The sequence below is a fragment of the Vipera ursinii genome (genome assembly GCF_947247035.1).
Source record: "Vipera ursinii genome assembly, chromosome: 1".
Lineage (NCBI taxonomy): Eukaryota > Metazoa > Chordata > Lepidosauria > Squamata > Viperidae > Vipera > Vipera ursinii.
The window spans coordinates 87,351,830-87,377,388 of record NC_139512.1 but is presented as its reverse complement, the minus strand read 5'-3'; the positions used below and the strand labels follow the sequence as shown (position 1 = coordinate 87,377,388).

At 37.2% G+C, this 25,559-nt stretch overlaps 1 protein-coding gene across 1 annotated transcript in view; it reads right to left on the bottom strand.

The window, feature by feature from the left end:
- The window catches only part of NAV2 (neuron navigator 2), a 189,360-nt gene that overhangs the window by 29,325 nt on the left and 134,476 nt on the right, over positions 1 to 25,559 (bottom strand). Inside the window, exons 14-23 of the mRNA XM_083355147.1 lie at positions 23,850 to 23,894; positions 21,161 to 21,321; positions 19,250 to 19,438; positions 15,667 to 15,719; positions 14,283 to 14,306; positions 12,705 to 12,779; positions 9,992 to 10,075; positions 7,923 to 8,034; positions 5,785 to 5,933; positions 1,286 to 1,458 (exon numbers count right to left, since the gene is read on the bottom strand). Of these exons, the coding sequence (XP_083211273.1) occupies positions 1,286 to 1,458; positions 5,785 to 5,933; positions 7,923 to 8,034; positions 9,992 to 10,075; positions 12,705 to 12,779; positions 14,283 to 14,306; positions 15,667 to 15,719; positions 19,250 to 19,438; positions 21,161 to 21,321; positions 23,850 to 23,894 (1,065 nt within the window). The remainder of the gene's footprint in view (positions 1 to 1,285; positions 1,459 to 5,784; positions 5,934 to 7,922; positions 8,035 to 9,991; positions 10,076 to 12,704; positions 12,780 to 14,282; positions 14,307 to 15,666; positions 15,720 to 19,249; positions 19,439 to 21,160; positions 21,322 to 23,849; positions 23,895 to 25,559) is intronic.

Genomic DNA, 25,559 nt, shown 5'->3' with positions numbered 1-25,559 from the left:
GATCGAACTCCTGCCTATGGGCAGAGTTAGCCTGCAATACTGCTTTCTAACCACCTGTGCCACCACAGCTCTGGGCTGTTGTTCCTACCACCAGTTTTTGGGAAATGTGGATTTGGTTATGTATGTAAAGGTAAAGGAAAGAAAGCCGTATGGGGCTACAGAAATATAAACAATGAATTATGTCATACATGTAACCTTTTTGCATCTCCTTCCTTCTCCCCAACTACAAATACTTTTAATAGCTCATCTGTAACCTAAATCAGGGGTCCCTAACCCCAGGGCTGTGGCCCGATGTCGGGCCACTGCCTGTTGGGAACCGGGCTGTGTAAGCAGCTTTTGAGCATGTGTGTGAAGCTACATTTGTTCAAGTGGCATGCACGTGAAACCCACCACCACCACCAGCAGCAGCTGCCACTGGTCCACACAGCCAGAAAGGTTGGGGACTGCTGATCTAAACAAGAAACTAAAGTAGCTGTTGGGAAAAAAAAATCTCATCTCTTCAGTCACAATTTCAACTTACTGATCTGGTAATTTGATATATTTTCTAAGGAAGAAAACTCCACTTTATAATTAATATACCGGGCAAATAAGGAAACAGTTAAACATATTTCCACTTTATAGTTAGATTCAATTTCAAATATCTCACATGTATATTACTGAAAAAAAATCTAAACGTGAAGATGTCATTTCTAAAGGTTTTTTTTTTAAAAAATACATTCTTAATTTTAAAAGTGAGGTATTTGCAGAAATTCATGTTTTGTGCTTCAATGCCTGAAGTGAAAGTTGCCCATTATCAAATACTGAAGATGTCAGCAACTTTTTGTTCAACTGCTGTTTGCAACTACTGTACGAAAAGTCATATAGGGATTTTATCAGCTGGAAAGAATAATGATGCAAAGAAGTTAAAAATGATTGAATTTACTTTACCCTTGAAGTAGTTTAAGTAAGAGAAATAACAGAAAGAGAGAAATACATGCATATATTCATCCCTGAAATAACAAGGAGAAATTCTTAATAAAATATTGCAGTCTTAAATGCAGCAATTTCCTCATAAATTGAATGAAGTTTTAAAACTGAGGCAAATGGGGGGAAAAGAATGAGGAAGCAAATACTCCAAGAGATACAAGGTCTGGAGATAAACTGATATAAAAAGCAAAGAAGTTATGGTGAAGAAAATCTGTTTGAACCGATGAATCTCCAGAAAAATGAGACTTACATTTGGTACAGTGTAATGTTACAATATTAAAAAGAAATGCAAGACTTTTTGCTGATGGATTCAACTTACAGGGAATTGGAATGTGAAGTTCTGAGTAATGGCGTAGATACCACTGTACCATTGTGTGGCAATTTCGGTGAAGAAGGCAATGAGCAATCTGTCATCTCCTCAATGTCGGAGTGAGAAGACGCTGATTTGGGGGACTTCTTTTTTCCAAAAGCTTGCTTGAAAGAGCTGCGCAGCTGAAAAGAAAAGAGCAAAGTAAAGACATAATGGATTTGAGGGGAAATGCTTTATGACAATAAAGAACAAAGGAGAGAAGAGCTAACATGCGACACTTAAAATAAAAGGTCACCAAGTCATTCCATTTGGTAGCAGTGCAAACTTGACAAGAGAAATAATTCCTTCCTAATAAGGCTAGCATCTGAGTTGCTTTGCTAATGAGTGCTGGTAAGGACAAGCGCTGTTTGGAAACATTTTCCCACCTCCCGCCTTTTTTTTTTTATAAACAAGACCTACTCCGACCTCTTTTTATCCCAAAGGTTGTTTTATTAAGATGTTATGAGAGGCTGCAGTTATGAGGTGACATGGCTCAGACAGACACTGATGCAGATACAGTTAATGGATGAGTTAGCTTATTTAAGATATATCTTCCTTACCTCATTGACCTGCCACAGGAAGTGCAAGCAGAAAGGGAAGGGGAAGGAAAAAAAGACAAGTTTTAACAGATAAAGCCAAAGACAGGGAAAGCACTGGATTGCTCAGACAAATATTACCCCTCTGCTCCCACGAAGCAGGCACAAACAATTTCACTACCGTAGTCAATTTTTTTCTTGCCTTTTAATGTATGATCGGGATGTTTTTGTACACCTAAATAGTTGCCATATTGGTTACTTTCTAAATGTATACAGTTATCTGAACTTCACTAAATCCAGAACAGGATGATAAAATACATTTTTACCTAAAAGCTCTCTTTTTCCCCCTCAAAAGTGATTAACTATGGTCTTGGGAGGATTTATATATAAATGATTGGAGATGCCGAAAAGGTTATAACATGGTATGTTCAAAGTTGTAACCATGATGTGTCCCTCACCCGCCATTAGTTTAATACATTAATCTATAATATGCCTAGAACAGACATGTCAAACTCGCGACGTCACGTGACGTCGTGCAATATATCAGAACTTTTTCCCTATTGCCGGCAATGGGTTGGGCGCGGTTTCCTTGTTATGCATCCGGCCTGCGGTCCGGCAGTTTGACACCCCTGTTCTAGAAGAACAAACTTGATCTCCTCCACGTGTTGAAACGTGGTACGGTGCAGGAAAAACAGATCTTAATATTATGCTTAGGCCTACATATGTATCCTTCCCATTTTGCCTCCTCAACCATTATGGAAGTTATTCTCTGCTCTAGGATATACACATTTACTTGATGTCCTTAAATTTAAGGAAAAGAAACAATTCAAGACTTTTTGGTAAAAAAACAACTTCAGACAATCCTAAAATCTCCAGATCAAGGAGCAAGGGAGATTACCAGATGATCTGGTGGTAAAGTGTCTTCAAGTTGCCAAAAACAGACTTTTAGTATAACTATTTTGAAGGCCAATATATGTTGAAAAATTAGTGAGCTAAATAGTTTCTGCAATAATGTTAGTTCGCAATTATTGTTTGGATTTTTAAATTCATTTGGGATAGCACATGGTTTATTTGGACACAACTCAGTATCTGACCATCTAAATGGGAGAAGGGCGGTATACAAATAAAATTAATAATAATAATAATAATAATAATAATAATAATAATAATAATAATAATAATAATAATAATAATAATAAATAGACTGTAGGAAGTAAGAGCTTTAGTTCAAACAACAGGTACTTCTAGCACAAGGGACTTTGCATAATAGAAATCATGACCAATGAAGAAACAGGATCTAAAAATATTACAAAGTAGCTTCTCCATCACAAGTTAAGTTCAATGATAAATATTTTGGCTTCACAATTCTTACAATAGCTAAAACAGGCTCCATGGGAATAATAAATGTAACTAATACTTGCTCAAAAGTTGAACTTTATTCAATACACAGATATTAGTTTTGTCTTATCAGCTAACACAGTGTGTGCTACATAACATACAACGAAGCCACAAAAAATAATAACAAAATTAAAATGACCAAAATATCATAAAATCTTAAAATCTCAGGAGATTCCAGTATTTTAGGGGCAAGGTCAACAATATCTTTCATGAGATTTTGGAATTAAAACAGACAAATTCTTGCAAGATTTAGCAATCTCTGACATTTTGTGTTTTTTTCATAGATTATAATTAATAACTCTGTGGGTAGCTGTCATTATACAAAATTGCATGATGGTGTCCACTACCTGAAAAGATTTGTTAGCTTTTGTCTAACTGCTAGACATTTTATCTCAAGCATGACTACAAATTGCAATTTGTGTGCTAAATTATATCAACTGATTTACATTTAAAGCCAACGTAGGCAACCCATGACCCATCAGGTTGTCCTCTCACATACTGTATGTCTTAAACACAGTGTGCTAATGGAAACCTGCTGCCATGTTTCCGTCAGCTGCGGTTTTGTGATCCCCACTGACTATTTCCCTGCAAGCTTCCCAGGCTTTCCTATTGATTTGTGGCAAGGTGTCAGGAATGGTGTAAATGAGGATCAGAAGACCATGGTCGAGCGGTAACAGTACCGTGTCATTTCCATAGATGTAATGGCAAGAACCTTCCAAAATATCATTCCTATGGGAGTAACAAATCCCAACATTTTGTAGGTTAGCCAATTTGAAGTATTTATTTTTTTGTTTGTACCCCACCTTTATTATTTTACAAATAATTCAAGGTGGCAAACATGTCCAACACAACTTCCTCCTCCTATTTCCCCCCACTACAGCAACCCTGTGAAGTAAGTTGGGCTGAGAGTAACTGGCCCAAGGTCACCCAGCTGGCTTTCATGGCTGAGGCGGGACTAGAATTTGCAGTCTCCTAGTTTCTAGCTTAGCCACTACAAGACCAAACAGGCTCTCTTGTGTCTCGGTTGGAACTATTTTGACCTACGGCAGCAGTCCCCAACCTTTTTGGCTTGGCAGAACGGTGGCGCTGGCAGGAGGGGAGAGGAGACGGTTTTGCACTCGCCGCTTTCACAAATGCAGGTTTGTGCGGACGCACACATTCTTCCACCATTTCCACAGCCTGGTTCTGAACAGGCTGCGGGCCACGGACTGGGGATTAGGGACCCCTGCCCTATGACACACCATCTCACCCTGTTAAAGGTTACACACACACACACACACACACACACACACACACACACACACACACTTCTTCCAACTTCTGTAACAGAAATATGACTTTTGGGTCTCTGTGCCTGGGTAACTCTTGTAAAATATGTTACAAAAATTAAGATTTTCAACTTACATATTCTTTAGGTTGCTTGCCCCTTTATCACCCTTCCAAGCACAATTTATCTGGAGCAATATACAGACATATGAGAGCCTGTTTGGTTTAATGGTTAAGGTGCCAGGCTAGAAAGCCAGAGACTCTAAGCTCTAGTCCCGTCTTAGCCATGAAAGCCAGCTAGGTGACCTTGGGCCAGTCACTCTCAGCTCAACTTACCTCACAGGGCTGTTGTTGTGGGGATAATAGGAAGAGAAAGATGTGTTGGATATTTTTGCCACCTTCAGTTATTTATAAAAATAATAAAGGCAGGATACAAAGAAATAATAAGGAAGTGTGTGATTGTGTGTTTAACTCTTCCTTCACACACTTTGCCAGTAAAATAAGTTCTCTCCTGCAGGCTGCTTTTGGCCATGGTATGTAAAATACTACATGATTGCAAAAAAATAAAAGGAAACCCCCAGATCAGAGATACAATTTTGCCCCCCACCCCAGTCCTCATGGGACACAGTAAAAACACCCACAGGTAGTCCTCGACTTATGACCGCAATTAACCCCAACATTTCTGTTACTAAGCGAGACAGTTGTTAAATGAATTTTGCCCCATTTTGTGACCTTTCCTACCACAGTTGTTAAACGAATCACTGTAGTTGTTAAGTTAGTAACACGGGTGCAAAGTGCATCTGGCTTCCCCATTGAATTTGCTCAGAAGGTTGCAAAAAGGGATCACATGACCCCGGGACACTGCCACCGTCATAAATATGAATCAGTTGCCAAGCATCTGACCTTTGATCACGTGACCATGGGGATGCTGCAGCAGTCATAAGCGTGAAAAATGGGTCATAAGTTTTTTTTCAGTGCCGTTGTAACTTTGAACGGTCACTAAATGAACCGTTGTAAGTCGAGGTCTTCCCGTACTGAATGACTCTAATACAGGGGTGTCAAACTGCTGGCGAAACCGCCCCCACCCCATTGCCGGCAATGAAAAAAAAAAGTCGCAATAAGTCACATGACTTTGCGAGTTTGACACCCCTGCTCTAATATATCATCACAGCTCAGGACAATCTTTTACTATTTGGCTCCTTATGTAAGACGCTTTGGTATATTCAAGGAAGCACGCTTTATTCCCTGGAAGACATTATTCAAACATACCCAGTTTTTCCTCTTCTTTTTCTTAGAATCACACTCTATATTGCTCCCCACACTGGAATGACTAGTAGCACTGTTAATGCTAGAGACGCTGTCTGAAGAATGTTGTCTTCTGATCCGCAAGTCAGTGGTCTGGGCAGTTCCACCACTTCCTAAATATGAATTTAAACATCCTTAATATTTATTTATTTTATTTATTTAATAATATTTATATACCGCCCTTCTCCCGAAGGACTCAGGGCGGTGAACAGGGCAAGAATAAAAATACAAAATTACAAAAGTTAAAAAAGAATTAAATATATGCCCACTAAAAACAGTAAATACTAAATATTAAAATAACAATAAAAAACCCCACCAATCCCCCATCAGGCCAGGCCGGCTTGTTCGAATAAGAATGTCTTTAGATCGCGACGAAAGGAGCGAAGATTGGGCGCCATCCGGAGCTCAACCGGTAACTGATTCCATAGCTCCGGGGCACCCACAGAGAAGGACCTCCCCCTGGGGGCCACCAATCGACATTCTCTGATCGGTGGCACCCTGAGGAGGCCCTCTCTGTGGGAATGTACAGGGCGAAGGGAAGTTGATGCCGCCAGCAGGTGTTTCCTAAGGTACTCCAGACCCCTGGCATGTAGGGCCTTAAACACCATTACTAGTACCTTGAATAGACATTTGGACATAACATTTGGCCTTTCTCCTCTACTCCATGTATTTTCTATTGCTGCATCTTATTGCCTTCTGCAATCCTTATTGTTTGTATTTTTTCCCCATAAACAATCCAACAGCTAGGATTTTTACACTGTACTTTTTCAACTGACATTTCTTTTATTACACTTAACTCGGTTTCTCATCCATAATTATCTATGACAGACAGTAGTGGTAGGGGGACGATGTCATTGGAAAAAAGAAGAGGCTAACCACAGTAAGTCTGAAATGACGAAATGTACTTTGTGATATCACAACACAAGTTCATCCCTTTTGTTCTTGGGTCCTACGGTCACATGCAAGGGGTGGAATTTGCGTTGTGACACACTGTTTGTGACACACCGTTCCACACCATGGAATCACAGACGTTAGACTAGAAAAACAGCACTAATTAAGGAGAATGAAAAAAAACAGACCAATTCTGAACGTTGTGTAAGATTATCGTAGCAATGAAAGGCCAAATGGCAATGCCCATGAAAGACTGCAGTATAACAAGCAGGCAGGTAAGAATGGCAAAGAGTGGGAAGACAATTTGTAATTATCTCCCCCTTTTGTTTTTCTTTTTGCAGATATTTGTAGTTTTGATCAAGCTTACACACATCTGGTATTAGTGCAGTTTATGTATCTGAATACTGTTTACTGTAAAACTATAGTTGTTGTTTTTAAAAAAATCTATACTTAAAACTATGGTATACTAATAATCAGTGCTTTTTTTGTAAAAGAAAAAAGTGCTGGAACTCACACATGTCATTCAACCCGCTTTGCCTACCCTACAAGGTTCCATCCAAAAAAGGTGCTGGAACTCCGTTCTGAGCGTTGTATGACAAAAAAAGCCCTGCTAATAATAATGTCATACTCTTAACTATTAAATAGTTCAGCTGTTCTTTTTAGTGTTAAAAGGATTAGGGGAAAAATAGAGATAATTTAAACATATATTATTTATTTATTTATTTATTTATTTAATTAGATTTATATACCGCCCTTTCCCGAAGGACTCAGGGCGGTTTACAGGGTATTTAAAACAACCAGTACAAAAGTTAAAAACAAATTAAAAAAGATTAAATTATCCCTAAAATTAAAAAACCCCAGTTAAAAATTCTCAGCCTGGGCCGGAGAGCTCAAAGAGCCAGGTCTTCAGGTCCCGGCGAAATGTGCGAAGGTTTTAACTACACTTAAAACTTTTTATATCCTGATTTTGGTTTATTGATTTTGGTTAGCCACCTTAATGCTCAGCACGGCATGATATAATATATATAAAAAGATAACATCTGGTTATTGACAAATACAGGCTTCCTATTTCATGAAAGACTCTTTCAAGATTGTCTGATAATTATCTGTCTCTAGGAAAGAACTTTGCATCAGCTATTACCAGGAGGCTGAAATGTCCTCTGAGTGCTACGTTGTTATTGAAAGTAAAGATTGTATTTGGGATACTTTACCTTTGCAGGCGAGCTCAGGTGTGTTAATTACTCCATTAATGGCAGCCTGAGCAGCAGCATTTTGTTTTTTCAGTAATTCAATTGTTTTCCTTAACTCATTCAATTCAGAATCCTGAAGCATGAAGAAAACAAGCATAAAGAAAAAAACACACACACTGAAGGTTTCAATAAGTACAATCAATTAACTGGAAAAAATGTTTTAAGACTCTGGTAAATCTGCAGCTGGTCTCTGAGCAACAAGCCAGCTTAACATCTTTCCAAATAGTCAGGGATTGTTGGTATTTTGATCTGGCTGATCAAGGATGGCTAGAGAGTAATAAAGTACAGTTCTCATTTCACAGAAACAATTCAATTTTACACCTGAAATGATTCGACAGATTGGTTTGACCATTCCTTCAGCACCAATATTATCAGGGAATATGAGCAGTGGTTCCCCTATATATTTGGAGGACATTTTGTCTGTTTAAGATTGGCCTGTTATTCACTATATATTTCTAGTATATTAACTTTGCCTCAAAGTATAGGGGCTGGACTCCAGAATCTCATAATGTATGTTTTCACTGTCCTACCTTCCCTGCTTCGTGGAGCATGTCTCACTTCTTCAACCATAGGGTGCACATTCATGCACAACACTTTTTAATTAATATTGTTTTCTCCATGTGCACAATCCATTGGATAAGATGCATTGATTTGTCAAAGATACATATTTTGTTTCCCACATTTACACTGAAATGCTTTAAAATGCAATTGCCTTAGCACTTATAAACTGTGTCGATGAGAAGGCATTGGTGGTGAAGCTTTATTCAATTTTAGGTGCTTTAACCAAAACTAGGGCTTCTAAATGTGTTGGGCAACAGTCACCTATTCACTAGCTGTTACTAAATTTCGTGGGACTTGACATCACAGCTGACAAGTCTAGGACTGCACAGTTAGATGATTCTATTATCCCAAATGGCATCAAAGGGGGAAAAATGTAACACTAAAATTATCTAAGGAGTCAGTTCTGAATACATATAATTTTTATGTTTACTTTTATGATAGGTCTACTGTTCTACAGAAAATATTCTTGATTTAGATTTAAAACGTATTAGTAGATAGAAAATATGAGAAATTGTTATTTATAGCTAGGATTGTTTCTATGTGATATAAATAGAGATAGAAAAACACAATACAAGTATAATATTGGCTGGATGGAATCATTTAGTGTTGTTGCACTTGATTTCAGATCTAAACCTATCTTCCATTATGTAAACTTTTTAAATAAGAAACCATCTGGAAACTATAAGCCAGGGGTGTCAAACTCAATTTCACTGAGGGCATCAGCATTGTGGTTGCCCTAAGGGGGCCGGGTGGGTATGGCCAGGGTGGGCATGGCCTACTGGGTGGGCGTGGCTAGAGTGCGTATGGCCTACGTGGTAGGCGTGGCCAGCTCTACATCGTTTGCATCAAGGGTGCCTATGGGGGCCTGGGCAGGAGTGGGACAGATCTGAGGGTCTCTGGCAGAAGGAGGGTCTCTGGGCCAGGGCCAAGGCAGTGGGGGCCGTTCCCTCACTGTTTCCAGGATGGCTTCACGGGCCACATGAAAACACTTTGCAGGCCGGATCCGGCCCCCGGGCCTTGTGTTTGACATGTCTGTTATAAGCTATTTGGCTACAGTTAAATGGGATGCAACTGAAACTGAAAGATATTTTTGGCTTTATTATTATCCTAATATTTTTATTTACTCTCTAATGTACATAAGACCTGAAATGCTAATTTTCTAGAATTGGAGAGAGAATGTCAAGAAAATGTGGATTGAAAAAAACCTCTTTGAATGGTAATTAGAAACCTGGCCTGACATGAATTGCTCAGATAAATGGTCAACAATCTCTTTCATTCTTTCTTCCGGGAAAGTTTTATACTTCGATTACCGGCAAAAGAGCAAATCAGAATTCTGACATGCGCTGAGGAAAGTTTTACTTTGCTTGCTAAGTTGATCTCAAAATCATCTCTTACAATAAACTCAATTTCAAAATGTCAATTTTGGAATCATCACTCATGGAAAACAAACAAAGGAATGTCAAACTTGCCTTCTGTTCTGCAGTCATGGTGAGACTTTGCAGTCTAATGGTCATGTTTCCTAGGCTCTGCTCAAATGCTGCCACAAGGTGAGCCTGTAAATTAAATTATATGATCTAGTTGATTGTGAGCTTATCTGCTAAAAAAATGTAAAATACTGCACAGGATATTTGATAATCCACAGATGGATCCACTCTGCTGCAATTGTCATTTACAAACCCAACATAGACACTTGAGATGTGGGAACAAAATCAAATAGCTCAATACCAACTAGCTACCGTATACACATCTTGAATGGATAGCACTACCTAACCAAGGAACAACGAACAACTTTCTACAATTCCTTATTTAGAGCTGTGGCACCTGTTCCAACTAATAAAAGCTTCACATTATGATGTTACATAGTTAATGATTAGTGCAGGGTGCTAATACTGGATCTGATACATACATACATCTCTGAAACAATGTCTAAAGCAATGTTTCTCAAACTTAGAAATTTTAAGGTGGTAACAGAACAGTGCAATGTATGGCAGTGCAATGTATGGCAGTGAAAGCTGGACCATAAAAAAGGCTGAGCGCCAAAGAATTGAGGCCTTTGAGCTGTGGTACTGGAGAAGACTCCTGCAAGTCCCTTGGACTGCAAGGCGATCAAACCGGTCGGTCCTAGAGGAGATCAACCCTGACTGCTCTTTAGAAGGCCAGATCCTGAAGCTAAAACTCAAATGCTTTGGCCACCTAATGAGAAGGAAGGACTCACTGGAGAAGAGCCTAATGCTGGGAAAGATTGAGGGCAAGAGAAGAAGGGGACAACAGAGAATGAGGTGGCTGGATGGAGTCACTGAAGCAGTAGGTGTGAGCTTAAATGGACTCCAGAAGATGGTAGAGGACAGGAAGGCCTGGAGGAACGTTGTCCATAGGGTCGCGATGGGTCGAACACGACTTTGCAGCTAACAATAACAACAACAACAGAACAGTTGTTTGTGTGCACAATTTAAAGTCCACAAGAAACATGAACTTTAGTTCCCAGAATTGCCCAGCCAGCATGGCTGGCTGGAGAATTCCTGAAATTGAAATCTACACATCTTAAAGTTACCAACTTCGAGAAACACTAGAATGGCAGCTTTTTCCTCTAACCCAGTTCTTTTTTTTTTTTGATTATGTGGTACAGTAAGTTTTCTGCATTTACCCATCAGCATATCTGTCCTCACATTTGCAGTGAAAACAACCATAACGAAGATGGAAACATTGGGATATGTGGCTTTAACTTTTCTCCACCACTGTAAAAACAAACTAGACTGAGACTGTGAGAAAAATGGCAGAAAACAAAACAAGCTTAGCACAGAGTACATGTATTATACAGCTAAAATGTTTATTTAAAAATACTGGAGCGTATCATTCTTCTTTGAAAAAAATATACCAACTATATCAAATACTCTCAAAGGTTTTCATTTCAAAATGAAATGGGGGGGAGAGCTTTTAAGATAAAATCAAATTTATGACTTTTGTGATGTGAAACCAAAAATTTGTTTACTATTGGGCAATTATTCCATCTGTTCCCCCCCTTTTTTTTAAAAAAGACAAGATATTAATTACACTTTTGAATAGTAGCAACCTTAATAAAATATTCCTACATATATACTATGGCTCAGCCTTACACCTAACTATTTCATAGCAAAATAGCAGCTTCAGTTCTAGAAAGTGAGTCATCTCTGCTTGGTGTACTGCTTCGCAACTTTGTCAATTTTCAGATATGTGGCACTCATATCCCAGAATTCTATGGCCAGCATGGCCACTAATGAGAATTCTGGGAGTTGAAGTCCATACACTTAGAAATTGGTAAAGTTGGGAAACACTGGTTTAGTGCATGAGAGGAATCTTACAATTCATGAAAATATTCATCAAAACAGCATTAGTTGCAATATTTTCCCCACATTTAGCCAACCTGAGTGCTATATCCATACTTGAGGGGCGGGATATATATTTAGAAACACATCTTTTTGGATGAATTGGTTCCAAACTATTTTATAGACAAACTCTTAGGACTGACATAAATTCCGATCATTCAACAGCTGTGCCAACTTGATCAAAACCCTAGTCATATATGGAATATCAAACACTTTTTTTGTGAAAGAAAAGTCATGTGAACAAGCTAATTTTACAGAAATATAGTATTGCACTGAATGTTCCCTGGTCATTTCAGGAAAAGAAGCTAAGTCATCCATTAAGGAAAAAAAGATTGTTTTCTTCCATTACAATGAAACGGAGAAAAAAAAGAGAACAGCTGATCCCAACATTTTCACGTTTGGAACTACAACACTTGCAATGCACACAAACATTTAAGATTAAAGTCAACACATAGAAACATGTACATTATAAAAATACAGGCTTTCATACTGCTTAAACATTTGTGGATGCTGACATGTTGCCATACGAGGTTCCAAAAAGATATTTGTTTCTTCAAAACAATAAGCAACTATCATAATGCAAAAAACCTAAAATGAATGTTTTTAAGTCATTGAAGCAAGTTCTTCCTTTCTTTTACAAAGATATCTATCTAAAGCTATATAATATTTTAGATCAGACAGGTCAAACTTGTGACATCACGCGATATATCGGAATGCCGGTAATGGGGTGGGTGCGGTTTCCTCATGACACGTCCCCCTGTTTTAGATCATTTTTTTTAACCATTCATTATCAGTTTCTGTCTCTCTGAACTGTACTCACGTTGGCAGTCAACTGGGTTGTCAAAGCTGAAACTTTCTCCTGGGACGCATCCAACTCCCTCCTTAGTTTGCGAATCTAAACATTATATTTCAAAACACGGTTTTGTTTAACAAGATCTTCAACACACACACACACACACAACCCCTATATATAACTTCTGGACGATTTTGAAGACACACTCTTGGCACAGTTATAATGAAACCCATCATTATTGGCTCAATTACTGCAAATAATGCCTTTGGCACTATGGCATGGATTTTGTAGAAATTCATTTTGATAGAAGTTCCAGATCCACCCTCCTGATCCTCTGGGGAAAGCAATTGCAATTCAATTATTTTGTATACAGCTGATTTCTACTATTATTTATCCTGTTGGTAATCATTGTTTTCCATTTACTTTACTAACTTGGTTCAGACACAATGATGGACTAAGATGTAGTTATTTGTTTTGGACTAAATGTGATGTTATTTATAAAACTGCTGTTGCTTAAACAATTGCTTAAACAAACTCTGACGGTTTTAGCAGTGCGGTCCATTTATTAATTTGAAAGTCTTGTTTTAACTTTTATGGAGATATATTGTCCTTTTGTTAGCTGCTTTCAGAAATATTTGATCAGAGAAAGAGATACAGATGAAAAGTTTGGTTTTCTAAATACTGGGTAAATATTACCTAAGTATTAGCAAATTGCACTTGTAGATCTTCTTAAGAGTTTACATAGGAACGTAGCCAGCAAAAAGATTAATTATTATGATTCAATGTTATTCAGGTCAAATTACATCATGCACTAGATTAATAGCATTACTCTCAATTCTTTCAATTCAATATGTACTGCCTATCAGCAAACAACTGTCCAGGAGTTCTCCACACTCATTCTTTATATAAAAAGCAGAAATAACATCCCAACAATATTTCCACCCACGTGGTTCAGATCAGATGACAGGATACAGAGCAAAATTTATTGAGCATTTGAAAAATGAAGATATTCAGACAAAAGACAAGAATGATACAAATATTACACTGCTGGAGATGTCTCTCTTCACACGTTATTGATAAATATAAGCAGGTGCTTAACTGCTGGTGGTTCTTAAATGATAGTTTGATTAAATTTTTGAGTGAGGAAGGAGGGAGAGACAAGGTTGGCAAAGTTTCCAGCAGGGAAAAGATTATAACAACAAGCCACGACTGAACAAATCTACAGCCGGTTGTGAACTTTTTAGTTGTAATAGTCATTTTGAAGTCCAAGAATATATTTTAAGTCAAAGCCAACTAGATATGTGATGAAGGATCAAGAGCAATAAATATAAATATGCAATAATGTTTTGGATATAATCCAGTCCATTCCTGTAGCTGAACCATTGGTACATGCAGTAACTGTACAGCACAATACACATTGGAAGGTATTCCAATAAAGTTAGTGAAAGGGATTTATATTAAGAGAATTAATAAATACTTTAAGAAGCCACTATATTAGCATCACTGATTTTTTTAAAGTGAAATATCATATCCAATTATCTAAATATTTAAAATGAGACCTGTCACTGAGTTTAGTAATTTTAAGAAAAACAAAATCCTCCTTACCTCTGATTGACATTTTTCTTCAGGCTATGGGGGGGAAAAATGAGATTCTTATTTGAAACATCTATTAAAATTAGTGGATCCATTTAACTGTTCAGCCTACCAATAATCTGTCATTCAAAACATTTCACTTCATTTGAGTCCAAAACAGCTTTTATTCAGCTAAGTGATAAAAAGGTTGTCCAAACCATATATTAATTTTATTAATGTACCATTTAATAATATTTGTGATGTGCAGTTCTTATAATATGAAAATAGGAACATTCAAATATTCTTATAATATTATTGCATTCTATTCCATAATGTCAGTAAATGCAGCAGTCACAATTTTTAAAAAAAATACTATTAGAATTTTTTCCCCCCTGATGTACAAAAAACTGAGTTCATTGTTTTTTGTCTTTCCTGCTAAGCTGTTCCACGATGTGTTATAGGAGTTAGGGCTTAAAATTTAACAAAAAGAAATACTGATTTCACTGATTATTTTCTGTTCCAATTCTGTAGCTGTACTAATGAATACAGGAGCTTATCAAATGGGACATGCTCCTCTTGATTGGTGGTAAATTATGTTAGGCTGCTGACCAATTAGCAATGTGTACTTCTCTTAAAGAGCACTTTTTTTAAGCTAAAGACATCCACTTTTCACTAGGTAATGTTTTATTTGAAACTGCTATATTACATAAAACAAATAGAAGAGCTTATGTAATTCCCTATGTGACTTCTGCTTTGATAGTTCTAAGTCCAAGAGGACTTGGATTCAGCACTTTGTCAGCCACAGTTTCTCCATCTACTGATTTCATAGGATTTTTCATCCATCTTATAGAAATCAAAGGATAAAAATACAACAAAGCATGGAAGTTCCTCGAGGGAACGATTATTCCTTTCCTTGTTCTAATTTCAGCTCTAGGGCAGGGGTCTTCAAACTTGGCGCTTTTATGACTTGTGGACTTCAACTCCCAGAATCCCTAGGCATGCCTGGCTAAGGAATTCTGGGAGTTGAAGTCCACAAGTCATAAAAGGACCAAGTTTGAAGATCCCTGACCTAATCCAATACATAATTTAATTGGGACTTCTATTCCCTGAATATAGGTTAGGAATTCCAGTATCTTCAACATGGCTGGAACACACTAACTGAGAAATACCACATTGGGTGGTTGTTCCAGAGTTGAAGTAAAACTGAGGAGTCAAATCTAGTCTCACTTTACAGTTTGAGCAAATTCTTCTCTCTCAGTCCAACCTACGTTGGCTGAGGAATTCTGGGAGTTGAAGTTCACAAGTCATAAAAGGGCCAAGTTTGAAGACCCCTGCTCTAGGGTCTATAGTTCTATTTAATGAATTAAATTTGTTACAATTTTTTTTGCTGCCAACTGATTGTGGCTAAGACACTCACCGTTGAGTAAATAGATGATGTGCTTGACACCAAAGATAGAGATGAACCATGCACTATAGGAAAGATAAGTAAACAAATTAGCCATTGGATTTTTGTGTATATATGATAAGTAACGACAGCAGATTATTACAGATGCAGTATACATACTACGGATGTTCGTAAGGGCTACACATTTCATCAGCAGCCTATTTAAAAAATTGCATCACCAGTCATGAACGTATTTACTGAACATAAATCTTTGCAGACGAATCAGAAGGTAAGCTGAAATAAATGGAAGCATTATACAGACCATAGCTCAAAATGATCTCAAAAAATCAAGCTTTTAAAAAAATCATTATTTGGATGTAAATATTTGCCTGCCTGCTGTATTTCAAACATTGCAAGGTTATGATAGTGCATGGAAAATGGAACAGAAGATGATGCGAAGCAGACAAAGTAAAGGTTCAACTGACCAGTCCAGTTTCACCATATTGTTGGCCTGAAGCATAAACAGTAAAAGGGAGTTAAAAGATTTCGTAAATAAAGGAATATTTTGGTGTGACTAGTTTAGGTAAAGACTCATTTAATTGTAAGTCAGCAATGTAAGAGAAAATACATTGGAATATATTTTGATATTTCCTAAAGGGAAAAAAAACCTAGGAAAAAATACATTTTTGTCAAATATACTCACAAAGCGATTTACAAAATAGTTTTAAAATATTAATATAGAAAATTTATTTACACTTAAAAAACAAATAGAATTATTTAAAATAAACCCATCCAGCTTTGGTTTCAAAAACTATTCATAGCTAAATGGCACCCAAAGTCTGTAAATATCTAGAGTTGAAAATACATTGAATTATTTTCCAGAAACACTTCCTATATTACTGCTTTTAAAATGGCTAATCCCCCAGTCCTTAAAGAATAAAGCTAGCTCTTTCACAGGCAAGATGACATTTTCTTTCTATATTAGTCCTCAAAAATCTTTATATTGCCAAGAAGCAGAGAGTGCAATGGACTCCTAGATCTGATTCAATGCAGAATGGCAGACCATTTTGTAGAATAATTACTGCAAACTAAACATGTTGCTTTTTTGATTATCTTCCTTCTAGCAACACACCTGAGTTGATGCTCAATAAAGTATTAAAATAATAGTAAAATGGCAATATATTTGTCAAAGTAGGACCCAGGATTCCTCATAGGAATTGTACACTTTTTGGTCCCTTTAAAGGCATATTCAATACTTTTTTATTGAAACTGAACAAATGTCAACATATAAAAAATAATCGGTTTGTGTGAAACATGAGTCTCGCCTGCCTACATTGCTGTGGACCTTTTATTGTACAGTATGTAAATATTATCAGTAATTTTAAAAATAAATAGCACTTTCAGCAAATATGTAAATCAGGCTATTATATTTTACAGTTACGGTATATAGTGTAATCAAGTTTACAGAAGTGACTTTATTCTGGTATGTGAGTTTTTGAAATGTGGTTTTATGACATTTGAATTCTGCTTCTATTAAACATTCCTAAATCATCATAAAGGGAGCTTGTATGAAAATAAATCACCTACTATTGTTACAAAGGCCAAAAAAGCATAGTGATTTCTGGTATTAAGGAGCTTACTTTTACATTCATTGAATACCAAGAATATTTTACAACCTCTTAGTTCACCAAAGTGCTTATTTGTCTGAAAATCTGAATACCAAGTATGATGTTTCTCTATTTCAAGACTGCATATTGAATTATTCTGTTTTGAGTTCAATATTATTCTTGGCACAGAAAATATTATACATATTTAATTTGTTATACTTTACCTTTTTTCTTTTAATAAATTTATAGTTCTCACAGAATGCAAATTTCCCAAGAAATTCACATATTTCCATCTAAAACATATATTCATGGTTCCTGTAACTGTGTAAAATAGTAAAAAATGTTTTGTTCTGATCCATAAGGGTCACAAACAAAATTTAAGGATTATACTAAGAAAAGTCTGGTCTTAAATTAGGCAATTAAAATCTCAATTTTATTTTTGAACCTTCACAATATTTTTTTACCTCTAGCAAAAACCAGACCCAGTTAATCCACCAACTGGTCATGCAAGTGCTGAGCTCAGTGAACAAAATATCGTCAGCAAAAAAAAAATAGTCTTTTGTTCCACCGCTAGTTTCAAGATCTTGAAAATCTACTTTTTTCCCCCGAGTGAAATCATTACCCTAATACTAGGCACAACCAATTCACATTCATTTGAAAGTAGAAAAAAGAAGACCGGGAAGAGAAAGATCACTAACCTAGGAAATTCCATTACTGAACTTCAATCAGTAAACCAGATAAGTGGGAAATGGGAATTACTGTTTTATGTGCCTAACTCAATATTAGAATAGAATGGAATAGAACTGAAAGATACCTTGGAGGTCTTCTAGTCCAGCCCCCCCCCCCCCGCTTAAGCAGGAGAACCTATACCATCTCAGACAAGTGAGCCTCTTCTTAAAAATCTCCAGTGATGGAGGACCCATGATTTCTGGAGGCAAGCTGTTCCACTGGTTAATTCTCCTCACTGTCAGGAAGTTTCTCCCTAATTCTAGGTTGCTTCTCTTGTTATTCAGTTTCCAACCATTGTTTCTTGTCTTGCCCTCTGGTGCTTTGGAGATATTCCTATTCAGGCCTTTTCTATGCTAGTTAGGTGCTTCTGTTTTTTAAATGCCAAGAGTCTTTGCTCCCTCCCACCTTTACTGTTAGGAAGAGTAAAGGCAACTTAGAGCAGTGTTTCCCAACCTTAGGAACTTGAAGATGCGTGGACTTCAACTCCCAGAATTCCCCAGCCAGCATAGCTGGCTGGGGAATTCTGGGAGTTGAAGTCCACGCATCTTCAAGTTCCTAAGGTTGGGAAACGCTGACTTAGAGGATGCTGCTTCTTCAAGGTGATAGATTTCTTGACATGGTAAATTCCCAGAGCACTCCTGGTGTATGAGAAGGAGTCTAGGATATGTCTGGTTCTGGGTCCAGGAAGAGTTATCACAGGCCTTGTTCCCTTAATTTGAGCTAATATTCCACCACTGACAACAAGTTGATTCACATCCCTGACCCAGTATACTTAATGCAGCCTTTAGGACAAAAGAAATTTTTCTATCTCTGCCAGGAAAAGTAAAGATGAGCTAAAAAGTTCACTATTTGAAATCAGTGATATTAGATAAGCTGAAAGCAGGGATAAGCAATATGGGAGGTCTGAAAAAGAGAACTTGTGCATTCAAGGGAAGCATTAAGGCTTTGTGGGCTTTTCCCCAGATCTTTTCACATCTAAAAATTACAAATTTGTTTATGCTTTCATCGCCTTGATTTATTTCAACCATTTTTTTTCAACTCAGGCAAAACAGTGGCATCTGATTCCTACCCTATTTTCTGACATTGACATTCATTGAATCCAAAGCCTACTGTGTAAAAACAGAGTTTAATATGCGTTTAGTTGTTTTTTTTTCTTTTCTCCCTAAATATAAAGGAAACAAATATTTATCAACAATTAATAAACACTTTTTGTCAAGTTCCTTTCCATATGCATACACTATTCAACTTTTTTGGGGGGAACAATGAACTGGATCACTTACCCTCTTCAAAGCCATCACGGAATGACCCAGAACGGCTCATTGTCCTGCTCTTTTCATCCAGTGACATTGAGCTGTTCCGGAACCGGGTGTCATTGTAAGGATCGTAAGGGCCATCTGCGTTAGAAAGACTGTGTGTCCGGAGCATGGTTGGGTTGGATAAGCTCATTTGGGCAGCTGTGGTGGGGCTCGCTAGAATGCAAACCAGAGATAGGAAATTCACAGATCTGTATCCATGCTATGCTAGTTTCACTAATGAACAAACCAAACTATTACTATAAGCACAAGAGTAGTAGTCTCTAACAAAATCTTGCTGAAAAATTTGTCCTGCGTTAATCAGACAGGTAGAAAATGAAGTCTTGGAAGAATCTTCTACAACATGCCTACTCCGACCATGTTATTCTATTGATTCTGGATAGTAATAAAATTACAGGTAGTAACTGAAATTCTGGTAGTCAGGCACAAAGTCAGACATTGTTAGAATATCAAGTCAATGAGAGTCACTGGAGAGGATACTCTCAAAGCTAAAACTCCGTGGATCAGAATCCTCCCCTTTCCACAATAAAGTAATTTGGTACCCTTATGACATTGCGATCTTCATTATCAAATAAAAAAGATAGTGTTCCCAGAAAAATAAGCAAGTAATATTTCAGAGGCAATGTTGATCCATTAAAAAGATATATTTATCATAGAATTGGTTATATGGTAATACATTTTTGGGTATCACAATAGACATTTGCAGTTCTGATTTTTGGCTCCTGTCCAAACTTATTGGTACCAGTTAATAGTTAAAAGGTAAAGGTAAAGGTTCCCCCGCACATGCATGCTAGTCGTTTCCAACTCTAGGGGCCGGTGCTCATCTCTGTTTCAAAGCCAAAGAGCCAGCGCTTGTCTGAGGACGTCTCCGTGGTCATGTGGCCGGCATGACTAGACGCCAAAGGCGCACGGAACGCTGTTACCTTCCCACCGTAGTGGTACATATTTTTCTACTTGCATTTTTACGTGCTTTCGAACTGCTAGGTTGGCAGAAGCTGGGACGAGTAACAGGCGCTCACTCTGTTACACGGCACTTGGGATTCGACCTGCCAAACTGCCGACCTTCTGATCGACAAGCTCAGCGTCCTAACCCACTGAGCCACCGCGTCCCTTCATGTTAATAGTTAGGGCTGTGCAAAACTGAACTGTTTTGCTTCACAGAGATTCAGTTCTGATCACTGGAGGAATTCACTTTAAAATGTTGTCCAGATTCAGAAAAGCAAGACACTCCAATGGGGAGCATTGAGGTGAGTCATTTCATTTCACTTGGCTGTTTTGCTTTGGTGGCAATATCTTCTATTGAAGACCAGTGAAACAGTCAATTCAACGTAGTATGACAACCCTCAGACAGTGTCTAGAAGCAGGGTGTGCATTAAAAGGGCAGTTGACTGAAACTTTTATCAAAACAAAGAATCTCTTTGAGGCTTTGTAGCAATCTAACAACCATTGTTCTTATGACTCTAGCAAGTCAAGTCTGTATGTAGTGGCTGCCAAACCATCATAGATGTTATTCATTCATAGTGAAGATTAACTAAAATAAAAAAATAATCATTTTTAAAAAACAATTATAACGTGCAATGTTTTAAAACCAGATTAGCGAAAATAGTGAACAGCTTTTCAGATATAACATAAACCTTGCATGGCTCTAAAAATCTGAAAGAAATGTTGTATGTAAAAGCAAACTCCTCTGACATGCCAAAATTCTAAGTTATAAATTAGAAAATTATGTGCCTAATAAGCATACTGGTTTGATATGTTTCAATTGGCATTCTATATCAGCACATACCAGCTTATCAGTATCAATCACCAATTAAATTTACATTTTTTCAAACCAGCTATACTTTTCAGAGTTGAAAGGAAACATAAAAGTTTACTCACCAAGCTGAGAGAAGTTAAACCTAGTCCCAGATGGTGACGTGATGCTGGAACCAGAAGAAAATGGAGAATTGACAACATTGTCCTGAAGACCTCCTGCAGAATGTGAACGCAGCCATTCTTTTGCTTCCTCTTGATTGCGAAGTTGTGATGATGGTGTATACCTGTACAAATCACAATCAGGTTTAGCTTTTGCTCAGAAAAATCTAAACTAAACTACAAAAGTATTTTAGAGAAAACAGCAAAACTGAAAAGAAGTCTGTCCCTGGCTTGTATCATGATTAAAGTAGGAACCATTGATTTCAGTGGACCTACTTTAAGCATGACTAAGTCTGGATCCTCTGAATGTCAAATTCAAGCAAATGCTTTTTTATTGGCAGCTGTTACTAATATCTGTTACCAATGAATAGGAACATTATGGATTCATCTGATAGTTTCCAATACATCCTGGCTTATAAATAGCCACTCATAAGACGACTATGCAAGAAACCATGAAATCTAATGTGTGACCTAAAACCAGTTAATTATTCCTTATCTGGCAAGATACTTGCGAACATCTTAAACTTGATGCCCCCTAGTTATGTTTAAACAACTTCCAATGTTCGTATTCTACAAGGCCAACAGGCATTGCTGCCACTACATACTAATTTTGAGAGTTGGTCCTACACAAATATATGTATAAGAAATACATGGAGGTTATTGACTAGTAGAAAGGTGTTGGGAGAAAAGCTAGAATTAGGTCCTTAAAATACTGCTGCTCAAAAGCCTAACACTGAATGGCAAGAATCAATACCTGAAAATCTAGCAAAAGGAGGTCCATGTATGCCTATAGATTGTATACATATTGGGTTCATATGATTACCATCAATTGATAATGACTTAGTTGATTGACTCAACCCTTTGCACTCCTGATACATACCATATACTCAAGGATAAGCCGAGAATTTTAGGTGCCAAAATACACCTGAAACATTGGTTAGGTTTATTTGTGAGTATATTTCCTCAGCTTTTTAAAGTATCCACATCACATATATACTTGTGGATAAACTCAATTTTTTAAGCAAAATACAATGAAAAATTGTATTCACTAGCCTTAAAATAAGCCAATAATGAAAACTAAATATATGAAAATTTCAAAGGCTGGCTTATCCACAGGTGGGTTTATATGTGAGCTTATACACAACAATACCCAATCAGAATATCAGATTGGTGAAGACTGAATTTAATACGTAATGTGATATGTGTTGATTTTCCCCCCCTTCTTCCCAATGATAAAAATAAAATAAACACTGCCAGCAAGTAAATGTATTCTTTAAAATACCTCCTTTAAAGTACAAGCATTTACATTTCATGCATAGCTTTGCTAGGAATTTCAATATTTAATTCTCAAGTTCCAGAGTGATCTAGTGGTGTTAATTTGTACTTGGCACGAAAAAACTAAGCCATCTAGATTTTTGCAGCTCAGATTTACTAACCCTATTAAAACTGGATATTTTGCAATTGTTATTTCTTATCAACTGATCTCTTATTTGGACATGTTGGTAGTGAATATGGAAACTGTTTTCTAACACATCTGGAAATTGAGGAAGTCTGATTTAAAGTAATTGAAAATACAAATGACAGCTCTGGAAGCAGCAGTCTTCCATTAGCCTTTATTTTCAGTAAAATTATCTGATATTAAAAGTTGTTCATATGTATTTAGAAATTGGAGCCATAAGGAGGCACACAAACGTTAGAGCAATGTGCAAATGAACAAACTACAGATACCTACCTCCTTGACATTTAAATGTTTCAAGCTTAAAAAATGGTATTCGTTAATAGTTGGAGACATTTGTTAGGTGGAGAAAATATTACAAACCAATTAACATATTCAATCTTAGCCTTGCCGTATTTTACACAACGCTTCTAGCATCCAGCTCAGTGAGACAATCAAAGATGCTGCAAATAACAGGGTGTTTATAGCACAGAATAAATTGCAGCTGTAATTTAAAGTCATCAGTTCAGTGATTGTAAAAAGCAGCAGCACACTCTAGTCTAAAATTGAACGGTTTCAAGTTGGACAGTATCTGTGAATTAGTTTAGAGCTTTCAATTTGTGACAATCAGGTTAATAAATGGAATAAAGTTGTAAGTTTTCATTGAAAGAAGAGCGCGTATTTTTTCGGTGCAATTTTTCCTGATATCAAATTGCTTCTAATACATAATCTAATTTTTAATCATTAAATCACCATCCTTTTCTTCTTAAGTACAAATACAGCTTCAGCTATCATTTAGCAAAATCTGCACTTTTAATGACTTCTCAGTTCTTCTCGATCTGCACTTCAGAAGTTAACGCTGTGGGAATAACATCATTCAGTTACTATTTCAGTCAGAAAAGCTGCAAATTATTGCTTGCAAGTCAAGCTTGGTGAGTTGGTTTTTGAAAAGCCAGCCAACTACAGTTACAAATCCTGCTCAAGCTGAGAAGCTATGAAAAGAAGCATGTAGGTGGGAAGACAGAGAAATGGCCTGCTTTGAGAGGAGGGGTGTGTGGGGAAGGGGATGGAAGACAGGGAGAAAGAGACTGCAGCCACTCACTGCAAAGCAGAGACCACCACCAACGCTAAAGAAGACACGGAAAACATACAGGCAAAAAAAAAAAAGCTCCAAAATCCACATGGAAAACTACTTATGCCATATGGAAACACCAATACCTGAGTCCTTTCTTAGGCAAAGTGTTCCTATCAAGATGTGGGTCGCTGTAGAAAAGTTAAAAAGAAAAAGAACTTCAGAGAAGAGGAAAAAGGGATTTTAAAGGTCAGTTTGAAAAAAGGAAGAACACACTATAGTATTAAACAACTCTGTCTCTTAGCACTGAAAAAGAGAGATGAAGGCCCCTGTCAAACCAACATGCAAAAACCTAACCAGGTTTTGACTCTGTTACACAGGACATGCAAGAGGGACCATGCTATATGAACTCAAACCCAGACTGAGATCACACAGCTCAATTCAATCTTCTCCAGTTTGGAACTTTTCTGATGGAAATTTAGGAAAGTTGCAGTCTAGCATATCTGGGGGACATCGAATTTGGAAAGTTGTAAATACTTATTTTAATGCAACTTTTCAAGCTCATTTGGAAGCTGGACTGGCTGTTTGTCTATCACAAAAGTAACCGGGACGGTTTCTTTTCTTAATATGTACATACTTCAAATGAATGTTCCTGGGTAAATTATACTGCTCACCTCTATGACAATGTCGAAAATTTGCCTTCAAAAATGCACAAAAAATACAACACTATCTCTCAACTCTCAGCCAAGATTGTTCCAGCATCAGATTGGAATTAATAATACAATCTACAATCTTTTGAAAGGTAAAAAGGGGATAAATTGCATGAACTAGCAAATAGGTATTTAGGCGTTTATGAGGAGAATTATTTATTTGCTTTCAGGAAAGAAGATTATCATTGAAATAAGCTATATTCAGATCACACCTGACCGTCTTTCAAAAAAACACAAGTTCTGTACAGAAACATATGGTTTTAAGTGTTCAAAAGCGTTCTGGATAATATCTACCAATAGTAAAAATAGTTTGTTTAATGAGGGAGTGAATAGTAACTAGAGTCCCTCTGTGACAGAGATGGGTGGTTCCAAAATGTGATAAATAAAATAAACTAGATGTTCTAAAGTGAATCCTGAAATGATATATCAAATGAAATGAGTTATGCCTGAAAAAATGCATTTATATTTGGGATCCCACAAGATTCTTTGCTATTCTTGCTCTAATAGAGTAACAATCACCTCTATGGAAATGATTTATTTATGTCGTTTATTAAACAATTAAATATCTCTAATAATAATAAAGGGACACGGTGGCTTAGTGGGTTAGGACGCTGAGCTTGTGGATCAGAAGGTTGGCAGTTTGGCGGGTCAAATCCCGAGTGCCGCGTAACAGAGTGAGTGAGTGCCTGTTACTCGTCCCAGCTTCTGCCAACCTAGCAGTTCGAAAGCACGTAAAAATGCAAGTAGAAAAATAGGGACCACTACGGTGGGAAGGGCGGTATATAAATCAAATTAAATAAAAAAAATAAAAAATAACAGCGTTCCGTGTGCCTTTGGCGTCTAGTCATGCCGGCCACATGACCACGGAGACGTCCTCGGACAAGCGCTGGCTCTTTGGCTTTGAAATGGAGATGAGCACCGGCCCCTAGAGTCGGAAATGACTAGCACACATGTGCGGGGGAACCTTTACCTTTACCTTTTAATAATAATAAGTTCTGAAACTTAGTAAAGAAGAGTATTGCCTGCATGGATACAGTTTTAGTGCAGGAAATATGGAGAATTTTATTCATTCTACCATTATAATTAGTTTCTAAACATCTAATGATAGCAATAACATTTCCAGTGTGCTTTGCCACATATTGTTTC